This window comes from Trachurus trachurus (genome assembly GCF_905171665.1).
Source record: "Trachurus trachurus genome assembly, chromosome: 21".
NCBI classification, from domain to species: Eukaryota; Metazoa; Chordata; class Actinopteri; order Carangiformes; family Carangidae; genus Trachurus; species Trachurus trachurus.
In genome coordinates, this window is record NC_139899.1 from 11,627,003 (window position 1) to 11,649,287 (window position 22,285).

A 22,285-nucleotide genomic window follows, 5' to 3' on the forward strand; every position below is an offset into this window, starting at 1 on the left:
TAACCACAATGTAATTTTTTTTTTCAGGTGTTAACGATAGTTTAAGTAGCTACAAAATAAAAAAGAAAGACGGGAGGGTGTCACATGTGGTTTCAGCTCTGTATCTGATTTACCAGCCATGGGAAGTCTTCAGAAGTGGCTATAGGTTCATCCATGGTAGAGAAGCTGTTCAAATGCAATTTTCCAAACCAACTGCTTAGTCCTCGTTGTTGTGAGGGAAAAACATACTGTGTGGAAATGCAGCAGATAAAGCATACATTTCACCTTTGTGTAGCTTTTTACGTACATTTATTTTTCATTGCCTCTTGTCCTTCACCATCCACATATGGCACCACTATGCCTGTTCCTGAAAACCACAAAAAGGCACAGTCTAAGCTTCAAGCAGTAGGGTTTTATTTTGCAAGTGGAGGGTTTGGCCAACGCTGGTTGTGATTTTATTTCTCCTCCACCTTTGATGAAGAACAGCTCAAGGCTACTTTTCAAGTTTTTCATTGGGAGGCATCTGGAACTGTCAAATAATGCTACATGATTAAAAAAAACAGATGGTGCAAACTACTGTGACACCAAAACTGCATTGTTCCAGTGGATTGTCAATGACACATCCGTAACTCCACCTCCCAGTGTGGCTCAAAACATATGCTAAACAGGCACAGGTTAAAACACTGCTCCTGCAACGCAATGCAATGTTGTCATTATGAATGTAATGTAACATAACGTAACATCTTATTAGGGCCCGAGCGGCGACTGCAAGTCGCCTGGCGAAAGCCCTATTGTAATTGCTATGTTTATTATTATTATATTCTCCCTAAAATCGCATTTTTGGGGGCCTCAACATGCCCCAAAACGCGTGAATTTTGGCATGCACATCAGGCCTCGCGAAAATTTTGATATTTTAAAGTCGTTGGAAATGGGCGTGGCCAAATGGCTGAATAGCGCCCCCTACAATCACATGTCAATGGCATCGCCATTCGTCTTACTTTGTCGTACACACACAAAATTCGGTACACATCTGTATTATACCCAGATATACAAAAAATCCTCTTGACCTTATGACCTCAACCCAACAGGAAGTCGGCCATTTTGGTTTTGATTTTTCCCGCCTAAACTTAACTCCTCCCAGAGCGTTCGCCCGATCAAGTTCAAATTAGGTACACCACATCTCCAGACCTAGCTGAGCTTATCTTGTGCTCCGTGAGTCCGTAGGTCAAAGGGCGTGGCTGCCAGCGCTCAATTCACTATGGCGTTCTCGCCATGTACATACGTGTGGCTCTCACGCCCACATACTTCATCCAATCAACTTCAAACTTGCTAGACATGATGATGGCTCCGCCCTGAACGTCCGGATATATTAACTTCCCACGTAACTCATAGCGCCCCCCGGTGGTAACAGGAAGTGTACTAAAATTTGGAAATTGTACATACTTTGCCCCATCAACTTCATTCCACTTCTAAAACATGCAGACTAAGGTGGTGAAGCTCCATCATGAACGCTGTGAAGCTACGAGTAATGGCGTCCGTGTGGCGACGCGGCGACCATTCCTCGCCATGACAATACGTTTGCCCTTTGGATGGCTTTAATGAACTCGTATCAACATGAAAATTGGTACACAGGTCCAGGGTCACGACCTCAACGTTTCTATGTACTCATAGGCGATCTCACTCCTTTTGCCCCCTAGTGGAAACAGGAAGTGCCATATTTTACATCAACATTGTCCGATTTCCACGAAACTTCACATGTGTGATGAGGGGCTGACCCTGAACACACCTGCACGCATCTCATTACTGCCCCCTAGTGGACGAACCTTTAACTGATCATAACTCCCTCATGCTTTGTCCGATTTCCACGAAACTTCACATGTGTGATGAGGGGCTGACCCTGAACACACCTGCACGCATCCCATTACTGCCCCCTAGTGGACGAACCTTTAACTGCTCATAACTCCCTCATGCTTTGTCCGATTTCCAAGAAACTTCACATGTGTGATGAGGGACTGACCCTGAACACACCTGCACGCATCCCATTACTGCCGCCTAGTGGACGAACCTTTAACTGCTCATAACTCCCTCATGCTTTGTCCGATTCACTCCAAACTTCACACGAGTGATGAGGGGAGGCCCCTGAACGCACCAGACCGCATGCGGTGACTGCCCCCTGGTGGATGAACGAAACATTGCGTTTTTGGCCTCCTTCCAGGTTTTTTCTCCCTTTCTGCTCCGCGCCACGGCCCCGGCGTGCCTCAGGCCCCGTGGTGGCATGGGCGAGCGAGGGCCCGCCATCGCCGCTTGCGGCTTTAATTTCATTTATTATTGACAATTACTTTTTACACATGACTAAATGTTGAGAATGGCCATTTTTACATGTTGAGAATGGGGAGCAAAACTGAAGAAGTCTGGGGCATACTGGGATATTCATCAGTTTATAATCAACACACCTTCTATTCAGAAAAACTCTTCATGACAGAAAAGACACAGTGGGTGTATGAATAAATGGATGAGCAGACCGCTCAGTCTGTACTGAACTCTATCACTTTCTTCAGACCAAACAGACACTGTTGTTGTTTTTTCCCAGCTACACGTTATCATGATATCTTTAAATGTACAGGTACTGTCTCTGCACACAAATCCAGCAGGAATAGACAGGAAATTATTTGATCAAGCTTGGCTTTCCTGAGCTAATTAGCAAGGTCTGGAAACAATATATAGTTATGCAGTGCAGCGCCTGAACAAAAACAAACGCACCTGTTTACCAGAGTCTAATGTGTCACCTGTTATTTCAGTGCAGGTATAGCAGTCAGTCACAGCATAATACTCTCCATAATTAGTCTCTAAAGAACAACAACAGATGGAGGGAGAGGAAGATGGAGAGAGCGAGAGAAAGACAAACAGACAGGCAGGCGGACGGAGAGAGGGTACTCAGAATTAATGTCTTTCGATAAAGGATGCCCCACTGCCAAGCACAAATGGCTTTCGATTGTGTGATTCGGTGTGTGTGGTGTATTGTGTGTGTACTGGATGGGCAAAAACTGGGAATGGTTTACTCTTCTTCCGTCAGAAACACAGATAGGCCTAACTAAAAAGCTTGTAATTACTCTATAAGGTTTTATTGTTTGTTTAATGTGATGTTATATACACACAGTGTGTTCTGCTCACATTTTCATACTTCCTCTGTATGCTCTTGCATTTATCTCAAAGTGAACTTTTTATCTTTTCCAGGAGGATCTATAAGCAGTGTTAGCATTACAGCTACATCTGGAAGAAACTTTGTGAGTTCAGCATCAAACATAACTCCTTTACTGTCTCCAGTCTTATGTAAGTAACGGCAATGTCAACAACTTTAACACTGTGTTGTTGTGCTTCTGTTTTTATCACTTCCTTCCTGGTAGTGGAGTGAGCATGCTAACTAGCTCGCCCATCTCATCACTTTTGCATATTGACTGTAGCACTGAGGCAATGTGAAGGAAAGAAGTGCTGCCCAGAGGACACATTATAACATCTTCCATTGTAAATGCAATGATGAAGCTTTTGGACGGACTGACTGGTGAGAAAACAGATTCAAGGTTAATGTCAGCTGTGCTGCAATAGCAAACAGACAACAGCAATAACACTTTTAAACCATGAGAAAATTATGTTTTGTGCATTTCTGCTGTATTATGTCAGTTTATCACCCTTCCTTGTAATGAGAAAAAATAATTTAAAAGGTAAGGCCAAATAACATACAAAGACTGTCCAAATCAAATACTCAAACTGTCTAGTGAAGTCAATAGCTCTGAAAAAGCTGTCACTGACAAATAAGAGACCTGAATATCTATTCAGTGAAGCCAGTTATAGCTGACTCACAATGTTCATATTGTTTTACACTTTGTATGTGAGTAGTTAAACCTATCAGTGGAAAATACCAGCAATCAGCAGATGTAATGATACAATAATGGCAGTATGGGCCTTTAAAATCTCTTATAAGTTGAATCCTTGTCAGTGGGGTCAGAGCTGAGGAGTGTCCTTTATCTACATTCAGGGAGGGGTGGTGAGTCTTCAGGGGACACATTTATATTCACAGCCATGTCTCAGTTTATACACCCCCTGTAAAAACAACCATATGTTGCGCTGGGTGAGCCCCGTAAAACAGAGCTCGTTAACAAGTTCACATTTACACACGTACACATACACTCAGACACGCAGGCAGGCACACACACTCACCTTGTGCAGATAACACACACTCCTGCACAGAAACAGTGAATCTGAGCCTACACTCAAAGATTCATGCTGGCCACTTACACATAACACTGACACATGTGTGTGCACTGCACACATATTCACAGTGAGACACAAAACTGTGCATACTGTATAAAGAGAACAGGCAGTAATCTAGGTAATGTGGAGAAAAACAAACCTTCAAGGTCTTTTTACTGTATTTTACCACTGACACAACCAATGTCATACACTTACTCACCCATCAGACTGTGATAAACTGTCTGATGGGTAAAGACCCAGAGACTTTAAATGCCCTTATTACATGTTATTTAGTATTTAGGCGAAAAGTCAGTGCAGCAGTTGGGTTGTCAACAGAGTAATTTTCACACTGAATGGCAAATGTTTCTATAACACAGTGACGTTTTCTTGTCTCTGTCTCTCTGTCTCTGTGCATTACTGGAATCACACCTGGGAAAATGCAGGACATGAACGTACAGGCAAAGGCAGCAGACTGACTGTATTACTTGTACACAGGATGATTGACACTCAGATTTGACAGAGGTGACATGAAAATTGGAGAAAGTGATATAGTATATATCCATGGAGTAAACTATGCCAAGTTTCCCATAATTCCTCTTACTTTTGGTGACCACGCCCTCCAACCGGATGATGTTGGGATGGTCAAACTGGCCCATGATTGATGCTTCACGCAAGAAGTCTCGCCTCTGACGCTCCACGTAGCCTCCTTTCAAGGTCTTTATCGCCACGGCAATCTCCTTCTTCCCCGGTGTTCTCAGGCGACCGCTGCACACCTCACCAAACTCGCCTGGGGTACGCACACACACACACACACACACACACACACACACACACACACACACACACACACACACACACACACACACACACACACACACACACACACACACACACACACACAGAAGATAAAAAGTGAGGAGTCCATCACCTCCACTTGACACCTTCACTGTGTGACAGTACAGTATGCCACCTGGGGGCAGTGTTGCAGTTCTCCTCTAAAATCCAGCATTATTGCCTCTTGTCTGATTGGTCTAACTTAATAAAACTCTCTATTTCACCATCTAAAAAAAGCACTGAATCTATTCTTACACTTTCTTTTGTTCGCTAAAGATGTTAAAGCTTTAATATTCCTGTAGTCTGTGCAGAGAAAATGACAGTGAGACACAGGGAAATGGAAAAAAGGCGTCCTCTTCAGTGTGTACAATAGAGGAGAGGGTGGTTCACAGCAATTATGAGTGGAATGAAAATAGATCATCTCTTATGGCACATTTGAAGTTATTGTCATTCTAACCAACGTAAACTGCTCCTCCCCCACCCACAGGCGGACTGCATGAATCAGTAAGACACAAGTGGATGAGAAAGTAACTGTGTATATACCGGCTCCGATCACCCTCTCGATGCGGATCCTGCATGGGTCGATCTCCTTGGTGAACTCGTGGACAGCCTGAGTGGGGTCCTCATATGTGTCAGGGTCTACATAGGTCTTTATTCCTGGGAAAGGGACTGTGAACACAGAGAGAGAGAATAAGAGACAGTGTGCTTGTTTTGTATACCACAAACCACAATGATTTTAGACTCACATCAATCATATATTCAAATTAATGGCCCACTGATACATTGTATTGTTGCTGCCATGAACTCCTGGGACTACTTTTACTGCTTTAATGTTATGATCTATCTCTACAGCTGGGGTAGCCCAACCCCATTTACCAGGGAGTGTGTGGAAAGACTGCAGAAATTCAGATGTGATTAAAAAAGCACACATGACATATTTTGGTTTGGAGGGAACACATAGGATTACAAACCTGTGTGAGGTTAGTATATTTACTGTCACAACAAATATTAAACTACCAGCTACTATACGATAAGCTGACTTCACGAGACACGCCTCCACACACTTAATTATGTTCTACCACTTTAACATGCTGTGCTGTGATTGAGAGGGCAGACAGGGAAGTCAGTCAATTTCAACTTTTGTAAAACTAATAGTCTTAAATAACAGCATACTGCTGCTTATATTATTTGGTAACACTTTACTTGAATACGGGTTCATAAAACTGACATAACACTGTCATAAACATCAATGAATACTTATGACAGTTGTCGTTAAGTGTCATTCGGTAAGTTATGTCACTTTTGATGCAAAGTTGACATTGTTTGAGATGTACTTGTTATGAGAACTTGACATAATTTTAAAATGTTGGCAATTAGGTCTGCTATGATAGGTTATGTTGTCTTTATGTCAAGTTCTCATAACAAGTACATCTCAAACAATGTCAACTTTCATCAAAAGTGACATAACTTACCGAATGACACTTAACAACAGCTGTCATAAGTATTCAATGATGTTTATGACAGGTGTCATGTCATGGTTGTGACAGTGTTATGTCAATCTTATGAACCTGTATTCAAGTAAAGTGTTACCTATTATTTTTGTTATACTGTGTCAGCATTGAATTGCATGACATTACATAAAACAATACTGTGTCATGTGCAGTCATGTGTGAGACTCTCACACACAAAAATAACCGCACATCACTAGCTTGTCTTTTGTTGCCGAGGCAATGTGTTGAGCCCTTTAGCCTGTACTAAAGGAAGCATCCACCTGCTTAAGTGTCTATGAGCAAGTCAGTGGATCTTTAACAGGCTGCTGCTGATCTCGCACTGACACCTGACCTCCCAGTGGTGGGGGCTGTGGGAAGGTTACACAAAAGCTGTGTTACTCTTTCAGGGATCGATGTGGTATAGAAAACAACAATCAGTTCTCTCTGATGCATGAACCGGCACCAGTCAAACCCAGAGGAGCCTGTTCTCCTCCCAAAACTTCTGCTCAACGCCAAACTCAGTTCAGAGACCCGAGACAGGACACAGGACAAAGGGGGGCTTTTAACACACCGAGGCGTTATGGGGAAACATAGACACTTTAGTGTGTTTCCTCGTCTTCAATTCTAGTGGAAAATTTGTCAGCTTGAGGTCAATAAAATATCCGTGCACAGTCTCCCGTAGAGTCAGGTGCTGGTGAGCAGCAGGAACGTGGAACATAAACTTGAAATGGAAAAACCACAGCACACTGGCAGACTTTACTCTTAATTGAGCGCGAGCAACGTGTTTCGCTTGCAGCGTCATCACGTTCGCAAAAGCATGAACAGGTGACTTTACATGACTGCTGGTCACATGACGCGTAGCAGTCACGTGACAGCTTGTTAGCTACATTCAACAGTCAAAGCTCTTACCTTTTTCTATCTCTTTCTGTGTCTCCAGTCTTGATCCAACTTCTTGAAACGTTACCCACCCAAATTGTCCTCCCCTCTCTTCCCCTGTCCCTCTACCTGTTTGCCCTCATCCTCACTTCTCTTTCCCGTCTGTTTCTCCTCTTGCAATTGTCATCGCACAAACATTTTTGTACAGCTTTCACTTCAATTTGTGTTTTTCCATGTCAGGAATGAGAAGTTGGGTATTAGAAGACAAACAACAGGAAAATAGACAGAAAAAAAATTACAAGGGAGCTAAAGCAAACAGCTCAGGGAACAAGAAAAAAACCCCAAAACAAAACAAAAGTCCTCCCAAAAAACTACTCAGGTGGAAAGGGAAGAGTAGACATAAAGATGAAGGTGCACGGTGGTTTACAGAATTTTGCTTTGTTGATTTCTCTCTGACTTCTTCTCTCACCAGAAAGTCTTTGCATTTGCATTCTGTAAAGCGTGTGGTGGGGTTTTGTCACTCCTATACAAATTTTTAAATATGCAGAGTTCCAGAAACACATGGGAAATGATCCATACAGTGCACTGCGTTGAATGTAAACAGAAGAGCAGGTGGCTATCCTGTTAGCTGGTAACTGTGCCTCACAGAATCTCTCTCTTCTCGTTTCAGCCTCGTTTACTGGCAAAAACAAATCACAGAAAAGAAAACCTGGCACGTTTTCGCCAAATGGTTTGGTGCTCTTGGCAAAAGCAATATTCAACACTAATGTTGTGAAGTGTTCCAAACAGATTTTAAATTCCATTACAATTAGACTGAACAGACTTCCCCCACAATCATTACCATAAATATGTAAATTGATTATCCTTGACTCAATCTTTTTGCAATGTGAAACTAGTGAAAATGCCAAAACTCAGAAAGAGGCAAAAAACCAAAAACCATTCAAAACAACAGAGAGGGGAGAAAGACTGATCTCACTCACCATGTCCATTCTGATAACTGGCCCTCCTCTTCTCCTCTGAGGTCATCTTGGCCTTGAAGTACCACTGACACCTGCAAAAATAAATGAATGTAACTAAAATGTGCAGTAATATTGTCTGGAATTACGCTCTCTAAAAGAAAGGCAGGTTAGAAACAGGTCTAATGTGTGTGTCTGTGGGAACATCATAAGACTTTACTTTGTTTCTTTCACAATTTTTCTCACACACACCTAACTGCAGATCGTATGAGGTGTTTTAACAAGCTCACACTCAGACTGTGCTAGAGGTTTGAATAGTGGCACCTGCAGCTTAATTCAACAGTTTCATGAACTGTGAAATGTGACAGTGAGGCAAACATCCATCTGTGTGGTTCCATGTTGAGTTTCTGTGTGGTGACTTGTGGAAAAATAGAACACAAATGATAAAATAGACGGAGAAATGAGTGAACCAGACATGAACCAGGAGGTAGGAGCAGAAAGAGAAAGGTTCAGTCATTTTGCAGAGGCTAATTGGGCTCTTAAAGTTGCCATCCATTTTCATAGAAACACTTTATGAAAGGAAAACAGAAAAAAATCTACAGCCTGTATCATTAACAACTGGGACAGAATAAAACAGAACAGTAAGGTAAAGTTTAGTGATTCATCTGAAGAAAAATATGAATACACAGTGACAGTCTGGCCTTGAGTGCTAAACAAGTTTTATGCCAGGATACAGTAAATATGCACAGACACGCAAATTCGTGCAAAGATGAAAGAAAGAGGGGTCGCCTGGTCTGGGTCGATGAGTGCACGTAACTTAGAGAAACAGATGCTCTGAGAATGAAACAGCAACAGAAGGGAGGTACATTTGCACGCACTAATGCAAAAACTCCCTCCTGTGTGTGCGAGTGTGTGTTTGTGTGAGAGTTTATCTGGGCACCAAGAGACCGACAGACAGCCAATGACTGATAAAAAGCCTGTCTGCCAAGAAAGTCTGAAAAGCTGCGAGATTAGATGACAGCATCTGCAAAAGACCACAGAGGAATTTATCCAAATAGATGCTTGGATGCTACTCTGAAATCAAAAACTGAGAAAACACAAAGTACAACCATCCACAATCACATCCATGGCAAAGTACAGTGTGCGAACGTGGACTTGACTCACAGCTAAAACACATTTCTGTTTAATCCAAAAAATGTTGTTCAAAAATACCCCAGCTACAGAGTATTTAAGGCACATTCTGTGATCGAGCAGAAGCTAAAAACGCAGTAAACCCTTATGCAGATAAATACATGACAAAAACACAAGTCCACACACTTAAATGACAAAATGGATCATTAAATAACTATGACAATGCTAATATGTGCTTTTCCGAGCTGCCATCACTGTGGTTCAGATTTGACTGGACAGTCCTGTGGTAAAACATTAAAATATACGATGTTATCCTTAGTGAAACAGTACTGCAGTAAATAAGTGGACCATTTGGAGTAGAGCCAGTGTAGCTGATGATTATATCTGGCCCTCTGCGTTGTGTTTCTCACGGCCTGCCCTAGGTGGGGTTCGAACCCTGGTCTCCTGCATGGCAGGCGACGATGCTAACTGCTTCGCCAAGAGGTTGACAACCACTTGGCAAGTTGGTTAGCACGTCCTTTATGGGTGGAGTGAGTGCACATCTGTTACACCAGTGAAATACATGAAATTGTCATCTCAGATTATAGGTGTGACTCTCTAACTGAACTATACTATCATGATGATTTGCCAGAATCATCATGATAGTTCAGTTAGAGAGTCACGCAGGCAGGAATCATGTCCTCCATACCACTCTTCTTCTAACAGTTCAAAACATCAGGTTACTGCAGAAATTTCAGACTGAAATTAAATTACAGTACAGTTCTGACTCAAGGTCCCCAATTTTCAGTTCTTATACCTGATCTGGCTACACTAGGAGTTCATTATAACAAGTTATGCATAAAACAAAACTGGGGGGGCGGCGCAGCAGCAGGGGGCTGAGCACTGTCGCCTCACAGCAAGGAGGATCTATTCCTGGGACGTTTCTGTGTGGAGTTTGCCTGTTCTCTCTTTACCATCGTGGGCTCTCTGGCTTCCAGGGACATGATAATTAGGTTCCTTGATGACTAAATTTCTTATATATGTGAATGTGAGTGTATGAGGTTGTTCGTCAGCCCTGTGACAGACTGACAACCTGTCCAGGGTGGTCCCCAGTCCCTGCCCTCGCCCTAAATCCTCAGCTACTCCAGCCCACACACAACCCAGCATGGATATAAAGAATGGCCAATAGATGATGGACAAAACTGTAACTTTTAAATCAGAGACGTATGTACAGGTATATCGGTTAGACAAGGACTAATACAAGGCTACAACTTCCTCCCCTGCTGCAGTAGTAGTGCATTCATAAAGGCTCTGAACCTCAACAGCATTTATAATTCAATAATAATTCAACATGAACTCTCTGCATGGTCAGATACAGTATCAACTGTGGTTAAAGCAGGAATATATTTTTCCTTTTAAATAACTTTGACAAACTTACCCATTAAAAATAAAACATCTGCTAAGAGCCTTCAATCTTGGTTCAGTATCACCTTAATCCTCAATAAAGGAAGACCACAAGTGAAATAATGTTTGTTTATTCTTAGTTTAAAATCAGACTTCTGACTTTTTCAGGATTAGGGCCATGTGTGTATTTCATTGATTTGATTTCATCTCAGATTTCTAAAGAAAAACAAAAAACAAACTCTGTTGTGTCCCAACTCCTCTTTAGTAGTTAACAAGTGGCGTCCGAGGGGGAGAGGTGGCACTGCTGGAGAGGAGCTGTGAGATGGAAAATAATGATGAAGGTAGACAGGTGCTCTCAATTCTGGCTCAGGAGGTATCCTGATGAATTTTAAAACTTATTTTGCAGTGGAGGGCTTAATTAATGACCATGTGCATGAGGGACCCTCCCTGTCACTCCTCCCCAGTGGATCCCCTTATAAATGTTCTCATATTTCATAATTTATTAGATAGACTATAGAATTATGCCGCATACGGTCCCACAGCAACCCCACTAGTTAAAATGACAAACTCAAGGCTGTGACTTTTGTTCTGAATCCCTCTTTACTCACATACTGTTTATTATGATTTTTTAAGGGGAGAGATGATGCTGTGTGCAGCCGACATTGAATAACAAACAAGCAAACTCCTTTACTCCTTAACAACTTGAAATTTCAAAGCTGATTCAGTTTCTTTAGTGTTTTGACTGATGTTATACACATAAGAGGCGGTAATTGAGTGATAAATTCACAACAGTGGTCTTAAGAAGGGAAATGAGACATGCCTTTAAAACCTCTGTGTATTTACAGCTTTCTGTCAGTGTGACAGTATTAACTCAGAGTTTTGCTTTGTTGGATGTGTGACAGAAATGTAAAGTGCTCGACAGACCGCTGTCCTGACTTTTTATAGACAAGTAAGCTGGCATTTATTCAAATATGAGGTTGATGTGTTAAATTGCCAACACATTTACAGCACGTAATAAAGAGTATGTCTGAAAGGGGCTTTAAAAGAGTGGCAGCAAGTAGAAGAGCAGAGCCCAGAGACTTGACCCAAACCCCCAACAGTGCCAGAGCAGAGACAGAAACAGAGATCTCACATAGTCACACTGTCACTTCAGAGGACAATCCTCTCCTCACTGTCACTGCTCCAGACAAGTCCGCCTCTCCCCCAAGCCCTGGGCCCCCACTACACTGTGGTCTGGATGAGTGATGCTATCTCCCTCCTGGAGAGCTGTGGGAGCTGAGGGACAGAGGTCTACAGCTTGGTCCCACAGGATATGATGATATTGACATATTTATTTCTAGTTTGGGTGCAGAGCATGAATATAATGACTTGCCAACAAATGTTAATATTAAGCATAACTGATTATGAATTACACTTCAAACTACATAATCTGTCTCATTTGGGTTTCATGCAGCGCTCTACATCACTCCCCACATCTCCAGCTCCCAATATGCTGATTGATACCTCGGAGACGTAGTGACTTCACAGTGTGGGACTGAACACATGGTGTAAAACTGCCAATGCCACAATACAGAACCCACAAAACATTGGCAGCAATGTAACTAAAGATGTGGTACAAAATTAAACAATTGACACTACACATTACATTGGAATTACAACTCCAGGCTAACTTTTCCTTTGACCTTTCTATGGCACATTCTTCACATAAAATACCTACAGTGCAAAGATGACATTCCAGATTAATCGTTTCTAAACAAAAATATAACCAAGAAAATGCCACTTCTCCAAACTGACCTTTTCCTTAAAAGCAACAACAATCAGTGAAGCAACAGCTTCACAATTTTGTTGAAACCTGTTTCTGTTGTTCAAGGAAAGTCCACATTTTGCTCACACTTTGAAGGAATACAGTATATTATACAACATAAAAATGAAATAGGCCCATTTCCTTTTCTGTGCACTCGCTGTTCAATCTGTCTGTCTGTCACAGTCTGATCTACACACTACATCACAACACAAAAAATGAAAAAGTTGGATCTAAAAAAACAACACACAACCAAACAAAACAATTTGCAAATGGATAACCTTACACAACAGATCCTGCAGCTCCCCAATTTTATAGTTTGAACCCTTTTTTAGCTCATTTGTTTGGTTTGATCACACACATATGCTAAACTTGTATTCCTGGTAACTGCACTCACCACTTCAATTAGAAACTCACTATAATACAGTACCTTCATTTTCAAATCAACAGTTCTTCATAGTTTTGATTCCACAAGATTTTGGACATTTTGCTTCGAGATTCTGCTTCGCATAGGCACGACCTTATCACTTCTCATTTCTATAGATTTGTCTGCTGAGCATTCATGCTGCCAGTCTCTTACTCTACATCTCAAGGGTCAGATCTTGACACAAGGCAGTTTGGGTCCATGGATTCATAATGTTGACAAGTCAGAAGCAGAAATCCATATTCACCAGACCAGGCTACATTTTACCAGTCTTCACAGTTCCAGTTTAGTCAGCCTGTCCCCACTGCAGCCTCTTCTACTCCTGTCTACTATTGTAGTCCATCTGCCTCAGTTTTCAAGGTGTTGTTCTCTTTGAGGTGTTTTACTGCTCACCACAGTTGTAAAGAGTGGATATCTGTTTTACCACAGCCTCTCTGTCAGCTCCAACCACCACCTGGCCACCAGCCTAAACACTGTCCTGTGTGAAAACCTTTTGAAAATGTTCAAACCTGTCATCACACCATGTTCAAAATCACTGCGATCACATTTTTTTCTCATTTTGATGTTGAATGTGGACACTAACAGAATCCTAACCTGTATTTGCATGTTTTTCTAGCTCTGCTGCCACATGATTCACTGATAATCGCATGAATCAGCAGATGTGCAGGTGTTCAGTGAATGCATATTTATACTGGATACAGTAAGTCTGCAGCACATAATGTCTGTGGACCCGAAGGCGGCCAGCGCAGAGTGACTGAGTTAGGGCTCTGAGGAGGCCGTAACATCTGTTGCACACTCTTTGTTCTTCTTATCTCTGAAGGCAGTTCTTTACGACTCTGCCTTTGTGTTTGGGCTCATTGTGCTGCTGCAGAATGAATTTGGGACTGATCAAAGCCATCCATGATGTTATTGCATGATGGAAGAGTCTAAACATCTGAGTGAGTGGATCTGACCATGAGCAATATAAACACAAAGTAGCGGACACAGTCTGTCTGTAAATGCTTGCTTATATGAGTGTGTATGGGTTCATGTGATCACATGTGAGCCTCCTTCTTTTTGAGGATTTAACATAATCCAGGTTGCCAGATTAGAGCAGGTGTCGGAGGGCTGCGAGCCACAGGTTGCCAGATTGGGGCTTCACCTCAGCCAAGTCTGTGGGATCCTGGACACTGATAGACAGAACAGATAACATGTCGAGTAACACTGGCAGAGAGGACAAGAAGGGGATTTGAAAAGCCACTGTTGACCTGTGCTGATGGGGTCAAGCTGTTCATTAAAGAAATGGTGGCATGTGCCTTTATCAGCCTTTTCCAGTCGTATCCTCTGATCCCCTTTATCCGCCTATCCCTCTGTCCCACTGGCGTTCATGTTGAAAAGAAGCTGCACACGAAGACACACAAAGACATTTATCACACACGAAGACCTTGGTTTCTTTCACTGATCCTCTGGGCTGCTGAGCATTGTTTCAATGCATATTCACACACACATTCACAAATACTTTCCCCACCAACGCACACCAGTAAAACAACCTTGCCCTGAGCCCCAATCAAAGCATCGTGATACAAAACCACTTCTCTCTTGCCCTAACTCCCCTCGCAGTCGGTCCACCATGACACATCTCTGCTGCAGACGCTACAGAGGGCGCAGCAGAAAGATGGGATTTCAGAAAATATGGAGAAAATGATACAAAAAGAGCTGCAAGGATCCAAGGATAATGAGTACACACACTTTAAAACTCTTCAGCAAGCCTACACCTGTGAAATTGTAGCGGCATTGCTCTCGCAGAAGTTCTAACTCTTCAAATTTAGAACGAGCAAATGCAAACAGATGTAAATTTCAGAAGCTTTTAGGGCAGCCAGGTGTTAAAGCTCCTCGTGCAGCAGCTCCTCTTATATCCTCACTAGTGTTGTACAACCTAAAAGAACTATGTCACTGGAAGCTCTAATCTTTCTCAAGCAGCTCAAGTACATTTGCAGCTTTTTCAAACTGAAAGAGAGTGAAAGTCCCTCCCACACAGGGCAGACGGATTGCAGATGTGACAGACTGGTGAAGTCAAAAACTACTTCAACTACTGCTATGACTGCTTTTAGCTAGACTGAGGTAGAAAAGTTCCTCTTGTGACAACACACAAAGATGTTGCACCTGGTGTTTTGATGAGTTTTTAATAAATAAATAAATTAGGAACAGAGTCCCTCCTACACATACTGCTATTACACTGCATATGACTTTTTTGGTAAAGGGACTGACTTAAAATGATTTTGTCATAAAGGCATCATGAATCTACAGAGTTCAGGGCTCAGTTGTGAAACTGAAACTGAAACACGGTTGAAATGCAGTTTCTCCAAAGGGACTAGATGCTGTTTTGGGAGGATCTGAGAGTCACACTGCTGAGATGTGAAGACTTTTTTTCTGAGAGCAAGTCTTCTTCTCAGTGTCAAGCCATGTTAGCTAGTTGTTCAAATTCTTCACATGATATTAAATATTCATTCACAGCTCCATTGAGCTCAGCTGAGTGTTCAAATACAGTCTACGGTTTTCACCTCATCTGAAAATGTAACAAACCTTTGTAGGCTCACACTGGTTCATTCATTTTACTATACAATACACAAGGTTATGATCAGACCAGGCTTGAACTTAATTCTTCTTAATTTTTTTGGATTTGTTCACTAATATTTCAGTAGATAGCAGGTGGATCCATGTGTGGGATAAAAATCAGTTTTGGTGTTTGGTGTGAGTCTTTTCTATATTAACTCATCACAGTTTCTGACATGCAGTTTTTATGTCCAATAAAGATTATTGCTTTTAAATTCACCTGCAGTGTTTGCAGTTGTGTGAGAGAGATTTATATGCAAACCTGTTAAACCGACCTTTGCAAATGATGTGTATCCAAATGTGCAGTCATCCTAATGATATCTACAATACTTCTTAAAATGCATAAAGATCTCTCCTGACTACTGACACAGTGAGCAACTCAAACAAACTTGACTGTATGATGTCCAGCCCCTAATGGAGCTGACGGGGAAACACAACGCAAAAGGCTTTGGAAATGTTTCCCTCAGACTGTGTCGATGTGACTGAGAGAACCTTAAATGTCAGGTATTTTTTCCACAGACATTGTGCTGTCTAATAACTGCAGTCTTACCTGCAGAAGAGTGTATTAATGTTGAGATTAAAAATACCAATTGAAAAAGCGAGTGTGCTGTCTTGGTTGACAAGAGTTGCAGATTATCACATGCACTTATGGAGGTTCCCATTTGCTTGTCTCACAAGGCTTCACCTCTTATGTGTTTTCTACTTCTGGTGCTTGCTTCTTACTCTATTCAGCACCTTCGTAGTGAAATGTCAAATTATTTTGTTTTCAAACTGCACACTCCTGAAGCAAAACCTAATCTTTTTCTTGCCCCCGTGTTGTTGATTTCTTTTTTGCAGAGTCACACACCTACGCACACATCTACAAACACAAAAACAGACGGCTGTGTATGTGTAGGTGTGAGCCTATGTGGGTACTGTATGTGCTTCTAGTGTCCTCAGTGTTGGGGCAGACGCTTCTTTTGAGTCTTTCAGTTTTCCCCAATTTAACTTGCTTTGAGTGTTTTCTCTGAATTTAAATTTTGTTAATGTGTGTCCACCTCCTCCATTATACATGAACATTGTGTCTGTGTACTTATGGCTTGCACGGGGTGAAATGAGAATTATTCTGAGTGGTTCACCCTGTAGAGCATGTACCGTGAAGGCTTAGTCCTAACGCCGGTTGCCCGCGTTCGAATCCGACTGGCAGCCCTTTGTGGCATGTTATCCATCCTCTCTCTCCCTTAATTTCCTGTCAATCTCACACTGTCACTATCAAAATAAAAGTAGCAGAGACAGGCCCTCGTATATACAGCACATATTTTTGCCCACAGTAAATATTGCATATATTTATACGTGAGTGCTGGTCTCTACTAGCATCTGGACCTGTCAACACTTTTTTGGAGCTGTGCAGATGTTCTCCACACTTTCTCGATTAAAAAAAAGGCGTAAGGTATCAAAGGGATAGTTCACCCAAAATTCAAATTTCAGTCATTATCTACTCACCCTCATGTCGACTAAGGGCTGGGAGAAGTTTCAGAGTCCTCCGTGCCTTCTCAGAGTTACAGGGGGGGGGGGGGGGGGGGGTCTGCGCAGCACTGCATGTCCATATGACGGTTGCGAACGGAGCTCACTTTTCTTCGTCCAAAAAGACACACCAAAAAACATCCAAATACCTCCATAGTGCTCGTCTGTAATGTCCCTCTTGTATTGAAGCCCCAACATGAGAAATTGTTCTGAAAAAAGTTAAATAAATCTATATTTTAAGCTTGTTTGTAGCGGAAGCTCGTGCGATTTGCGGAGCCGTGAACTGGGTGTCAATGCAAATCGCGCGAGATTTGCACTGACACAGGCAGAGGAGTGAACTGAGACACTGGGAGCTTTCGCTACAAACAAACTTAAAACATAGACTTATTTAATTTTTTTCTGAACAATTTCTCATGTTGGGGCTTCAATACAAGAGGGACATTACAGACAAGCACTATGGAGGAATTTGGATGTTTTTTGGAGTGTCTTTTTGGACGAAGAAAAGTGAGCTCCGTTCGCAACCGTCATATGGACATGCAGTGCTGCACAGAGCCCCTGTAACTCAGAGAAGGCACAGAGGACTCTGAAACTTCTCCCAGCCCTGAGTCGACATAAGGATGAGTAGATAATGAGTGAAATTTGAATTTTGGGTGAACTATCCCTTTAAATTGAAATGCAACACCACATTCTCAAACACATTATTATTACATTATTGCTCTTTCTATGAGGTCACAGACACATCCAAAAACAGCACCTGTTCAAGCCTCGTACCTGCCCACACTTCCTCAGCACACTTCCTATCTCTTGATAATAGTGGTCCAGAGTTCAGAGTCCAAAGGCAATTGTTGAAGCAGAATGTAATACAGTCTGTTGTAATGGAGGGTTGTGCCAATGCCCTGGAGGAAATAATGAACACCTAGCCAAGGAATATGAAGCTCATGCGGTCGATGCAGAAAGAAATGAGATTGTCCTCCTGTAAAAAACAAGCCCATAGTGCTCTGTGCAAACAGCTTATTATGACCTGTAGTGACGTGTTATTGTTAGGCGACCTCTAGCAGCTGCAGTAATTATTGCGGGAGCAAAAGGAGGAAGTCGGGTGATAAAAATAAATAAAGACTGACCACCTGAGGAGGAGGTTGGGCTGGGTGGATGGATTAACGAAACACAAGAGATCGCTATTATTTACTATATGTTTCTTACAGTACATCCATGACCTTACCATAATCTAAACAACATTTTTGTTATTGTGGCGATGACCATGAAGGTCCTCTAAGCTTATGTAAGTAAGTAAGTAAGTAAGTAATGTAAGTAAGTAACTTCTTTAATGTAACTTATTAGAATTTGAGGCTAATGAAGCTCTGGCACATCTGCATCCCTGCTGAGTTGAATCGAAGGGAAGGAGCAGGCGATCCACAGTATATAGTCATTTAGGTTGAAGGAGCTGCTAGAAGAACATGAAGTTGTTGCACCAAACAAAAAGGATTGATTTTTTTCACTGTAATATCTGCAATGATTGACTCAGCAGGAAAAACACAGGTGTCAAGGCAACAGATCATTTAAGGCAAGTGGAGCAAAAGGAAGGAAAAGAAGTTACTCCCTTCTGAAGTAAGTCAAGTTTTACAAGAAAGGAAATGGTCTTCGTTCTTATAACCATGTAGCCTGGATCTTGTTCTATTCATAGTTTGAGTTGGTCTTATTCAGAAAAGTGTATTTAGTTGAACCACAGTGACATCTCTGCGACATTGGACCAATTAAGGCCCAGAACATCCACAAAGGTTATGAAGTTATTCTGGCTGATTAGGCCTCTTCTCTGGCTGAAGGTGAATTACCCGAGGTTAACGAAACTCCTTAGCAAAACTGCTAAGACTCGACTCTGCCACAGGTGCAACAAAACTAAGACAGTGAGTGAAAGAAAACCACTCCCTGTACCACTGCTGCTTTGAGGGTATGTGATTGGATTACTATGAAAAAACGGTCATTATACATCCATTCCCTCAAAAGTTTAAAGTTCAACTTAGTAATATTGGCAACATATTGGCAACATGTAACATCATTTCAAACCATGCAGTGAAAAAAATCAACAATGCACTGAGATAAGTGAATTCATCTTACCTTCCAGTGATGAGGAGGAAGAGTGTGAGGATGACGAGGAGGGTAAAGCCACCAACTGCTGCTGTGACGATGACCAACACCTGACCTTGATCAGAAGCCATGTCTGACGCTGAAGGTGGTGGAGAATCGGCAATGGTTGGAAAGAAAAGGCATGAGGAGGATGAGGGGACAAATGAAGTAGAGAGACCAGAGGGTGGGACAGAGAGAGTGAGGAGTTGAACGTATAGTAAAGAGCAGGTCAGGATGATAAAAAGTGGTGAGGAAAGAAAAGAGGGAAATGAGATGGAGAAAAAGAAAAGTTTTCATTCAGTATCATTTTAAATATTCCTCTCCATCAGTGCCCCAGACACAGACCATGCGCGCTCTCTTGATAGGCAGATATTACAGAAAGATGTTTGATCAGCTTTTTGTCATGCAAAAATCCTCTGTCAGCTTTCGTACTAGAATGATTCATATGCCTGCTTCTGTTTAATTAATATTATTCATTCATGAAATTGTGATTTAGTCCATGATCATTTGGTTAAATTGGTCCCATTTGATATTCATGATTTTCCTTTTTCTGTGTCTTGTCACAAGGCTAACGAATCCCAGATAATTGAAAGATGATTGCTATTACCAAGCTTATTTCTATAATATTTTGCGCTTAATGAATATGAATTGAAGATCAGGGTGCGTGGTCGCTGGCCCAATGAATGAGGCTCATGTGGGTTTATGTTACAGTATGTGTGAATGTGTGTGCGTGAATGTGTGAGTGTGCTTGTGTGTCTGGATGGATAGAAGTAATTACAGATCACTCGGCAGGAGGGAGAGTGAAAGTGGCGGTGGCCCGATCACACAAGACATTTCATCCAGCCATCGGCTTCATGCACTCACACATGTCACTAGCTAAGCAGATGTGCTGGACTTGTGTGTGTGTGTGTGTGTGTGTGTGTGTGTGTGTGTGTGTGTGTGTGTGTGTGTGTGTGTGTGTGTGTGTGTGTGTGATGAGAGAGCGCGAGACGAGAGATGGGTGGCGGATGAAGAATGCAAAGTGAGGGATGAGGAAATGAATGAGAGGAGAGATGATGACAAGTGTATAGGGAGAGAGAGCGGTGGAGGTGACAGGCAGATTCGCAGACTGACGGAAAAACAAACACATGAGACTGACTGACAGGCGGACAGACAGACTGACAGAGGGAGAGAGAGCGACAGGGGCCAAATCTGCTTTCTCTTTCAGATAAAAGGCCAGGCAGTACAAAGGCTTGGCCAAGCAGCGTCTGATCCGCAGATAAAGCAGAGCTCTGCAGCTTTGGAAGGGAGAGGGCCACTGTGAAGCCAAATCACCTCTCAACAATACCTGACCTGACATAAAAGGGCAGCTGGACCTTTATATTTTATGAGCAGGTTTGCAATAAAGCTACTACTCAACCAGGCTGAAAAAAAAAACATTGATTCAAAATATGCTGACCATCAAGACTGTATTGTCAGACTCCCTTGTTGATTGTACTCAATTTTTGATTGCTATTGCTACTGATATCCTGACGTTTCAGGGTTTTGTTACCACAAATCAATGAGAAACTGAAACTGTAGAGAAAACGCTGGTCTATCACATCAAATATTAATGAACAAAATTATGATGTGGTGCAATTTAGAACATCAGTTACACTAAAATCAAGTATGTGTAATGGCTCCTAATCTTCTTTTAGCATTGTTTATATATCTAAAATGATTAACCTGTTAAAAAGTGTGCACATGTTGCTTCTATAACACTGGATTGATTTTTTTTCTCTGTTGTTGATGTTGTAAATTCAGATAGCTCAACACCAGAATGAGTGCAGCTGTGGAGAAACTGGCCCTGAAAAGTAACCTAAGGTAAAGTTCAGTTACAGTTCAGTCATTTCCATTAAAATCATAGAAATGTAGAGTTTCGTTTAAAGGGACAGAAAATGTGTCTGCAACAAGCATGGAGAAAACAATCCAAAAACAGATGAAAATGTAAAAACATCAAGATTGCCTCAATAAAGATGCAATAAAAGGGACTGTGTGGATTGCTCCATACTTTAACTCATAGCAATCACAAATATTTCACATTATTTCTTATAAAATCCAATCAGGAAGCAAACAGTGAGGGAAAATGGGAACTGTGTGTACAGTATAGGATGATATGAATTTAGTAGCTTCTTCCAAAATGTGTTCAGCAGCCACACATTGTGAAAGCTTCTCCCTGATTTGGCAGCACAGTGCACGTGTTTCTACACTGTTGTTGACTGTAGAACCAAACATCGCCAGGTCCCAAATTAACTTTCATGTGTTATGGCAAAGAGGAGCTACAGGTTGCCTGCAGTGTAAGAGCAACATCAAAAGGGACTAGAGTGTGATTTGGAAAGGATCAGCAGTGATGTAGACAGGTGATGTTCTGGTTAGATGCAAATTGCAAATTTAATTTCCAGCAGCCACATTTTCTCTCTGTGCAAGTGAGTTCTCTTTACTTTGATTATATTCCAAGTAGAGGTGTGGTGTGCTTGTGATTGTTTGACTGCAAATTTCTCAGTATCTTTTCAAAAAGCTGCTGGTTTGAATCCCACTTTTGGTGCAACTGTTCATGGACTCATATCCAGGTTTATTATTTGCTGTTGTGCCTTTCAAAACACAAAGGCATTTTAATTATGTTCAGGACATTTGACTGAATTCATTGACTTGAATAATTTCACTGCACATAACTCAAAGGTTACAGATTAAACCTAGTGAGATTACACCACACTAATTTTAGAGCTCTGTTCATGTGAAGTGCACTCATAAATGATGGCTTTTTTACACGTCTTCTTTGCTCCCATCTCATGGTTTCTGCACACATCTTCTTCAAAAGACATAAATACAACAGTTTGCCCATTACCCGAGCATACACTTGATGATCTTAACCCTAAACCAATCCTTATCTCTGTCTAGATGTTCACAGGGGTGAGGGTTTTTCCTTATC

General features: G+C 41.8%; 1 protein-coding gene across 1 annotated transcript in view; it reads right to left on the reverse strand.

The window, feature by feature from the left end:
* The window catches only part of LOC311004390 (ephrin type-A receptor 6-like), a gene marked incomplete at both ends in the record, with an annotated part of 173,912 nt that overhangs the window by 8,495 nt on the left and 143,132 nt on the right, over positions 1-22,285 (reverse strand). Inside the window, 4 exons of the mRNA XM_083996441.1 lie at positions 4,829-5,014; positions 5,605-5,730; positions 8,408-8,478; positions 19,330-19,438. Of these exons, the coding sequence (XP_083852567.1) occupies positions 4,829-5,014; positions 5,605-5,730; positions 8,408-8,478; positions 19,330-19,438 (492 nt within the window). The remainder of the gene's footprint in view (positions 1-4,828; positions 5,015-5,604; positions 5,731-8,407; positions 8,479-19,329; positions 19,439-22,285) is intronic.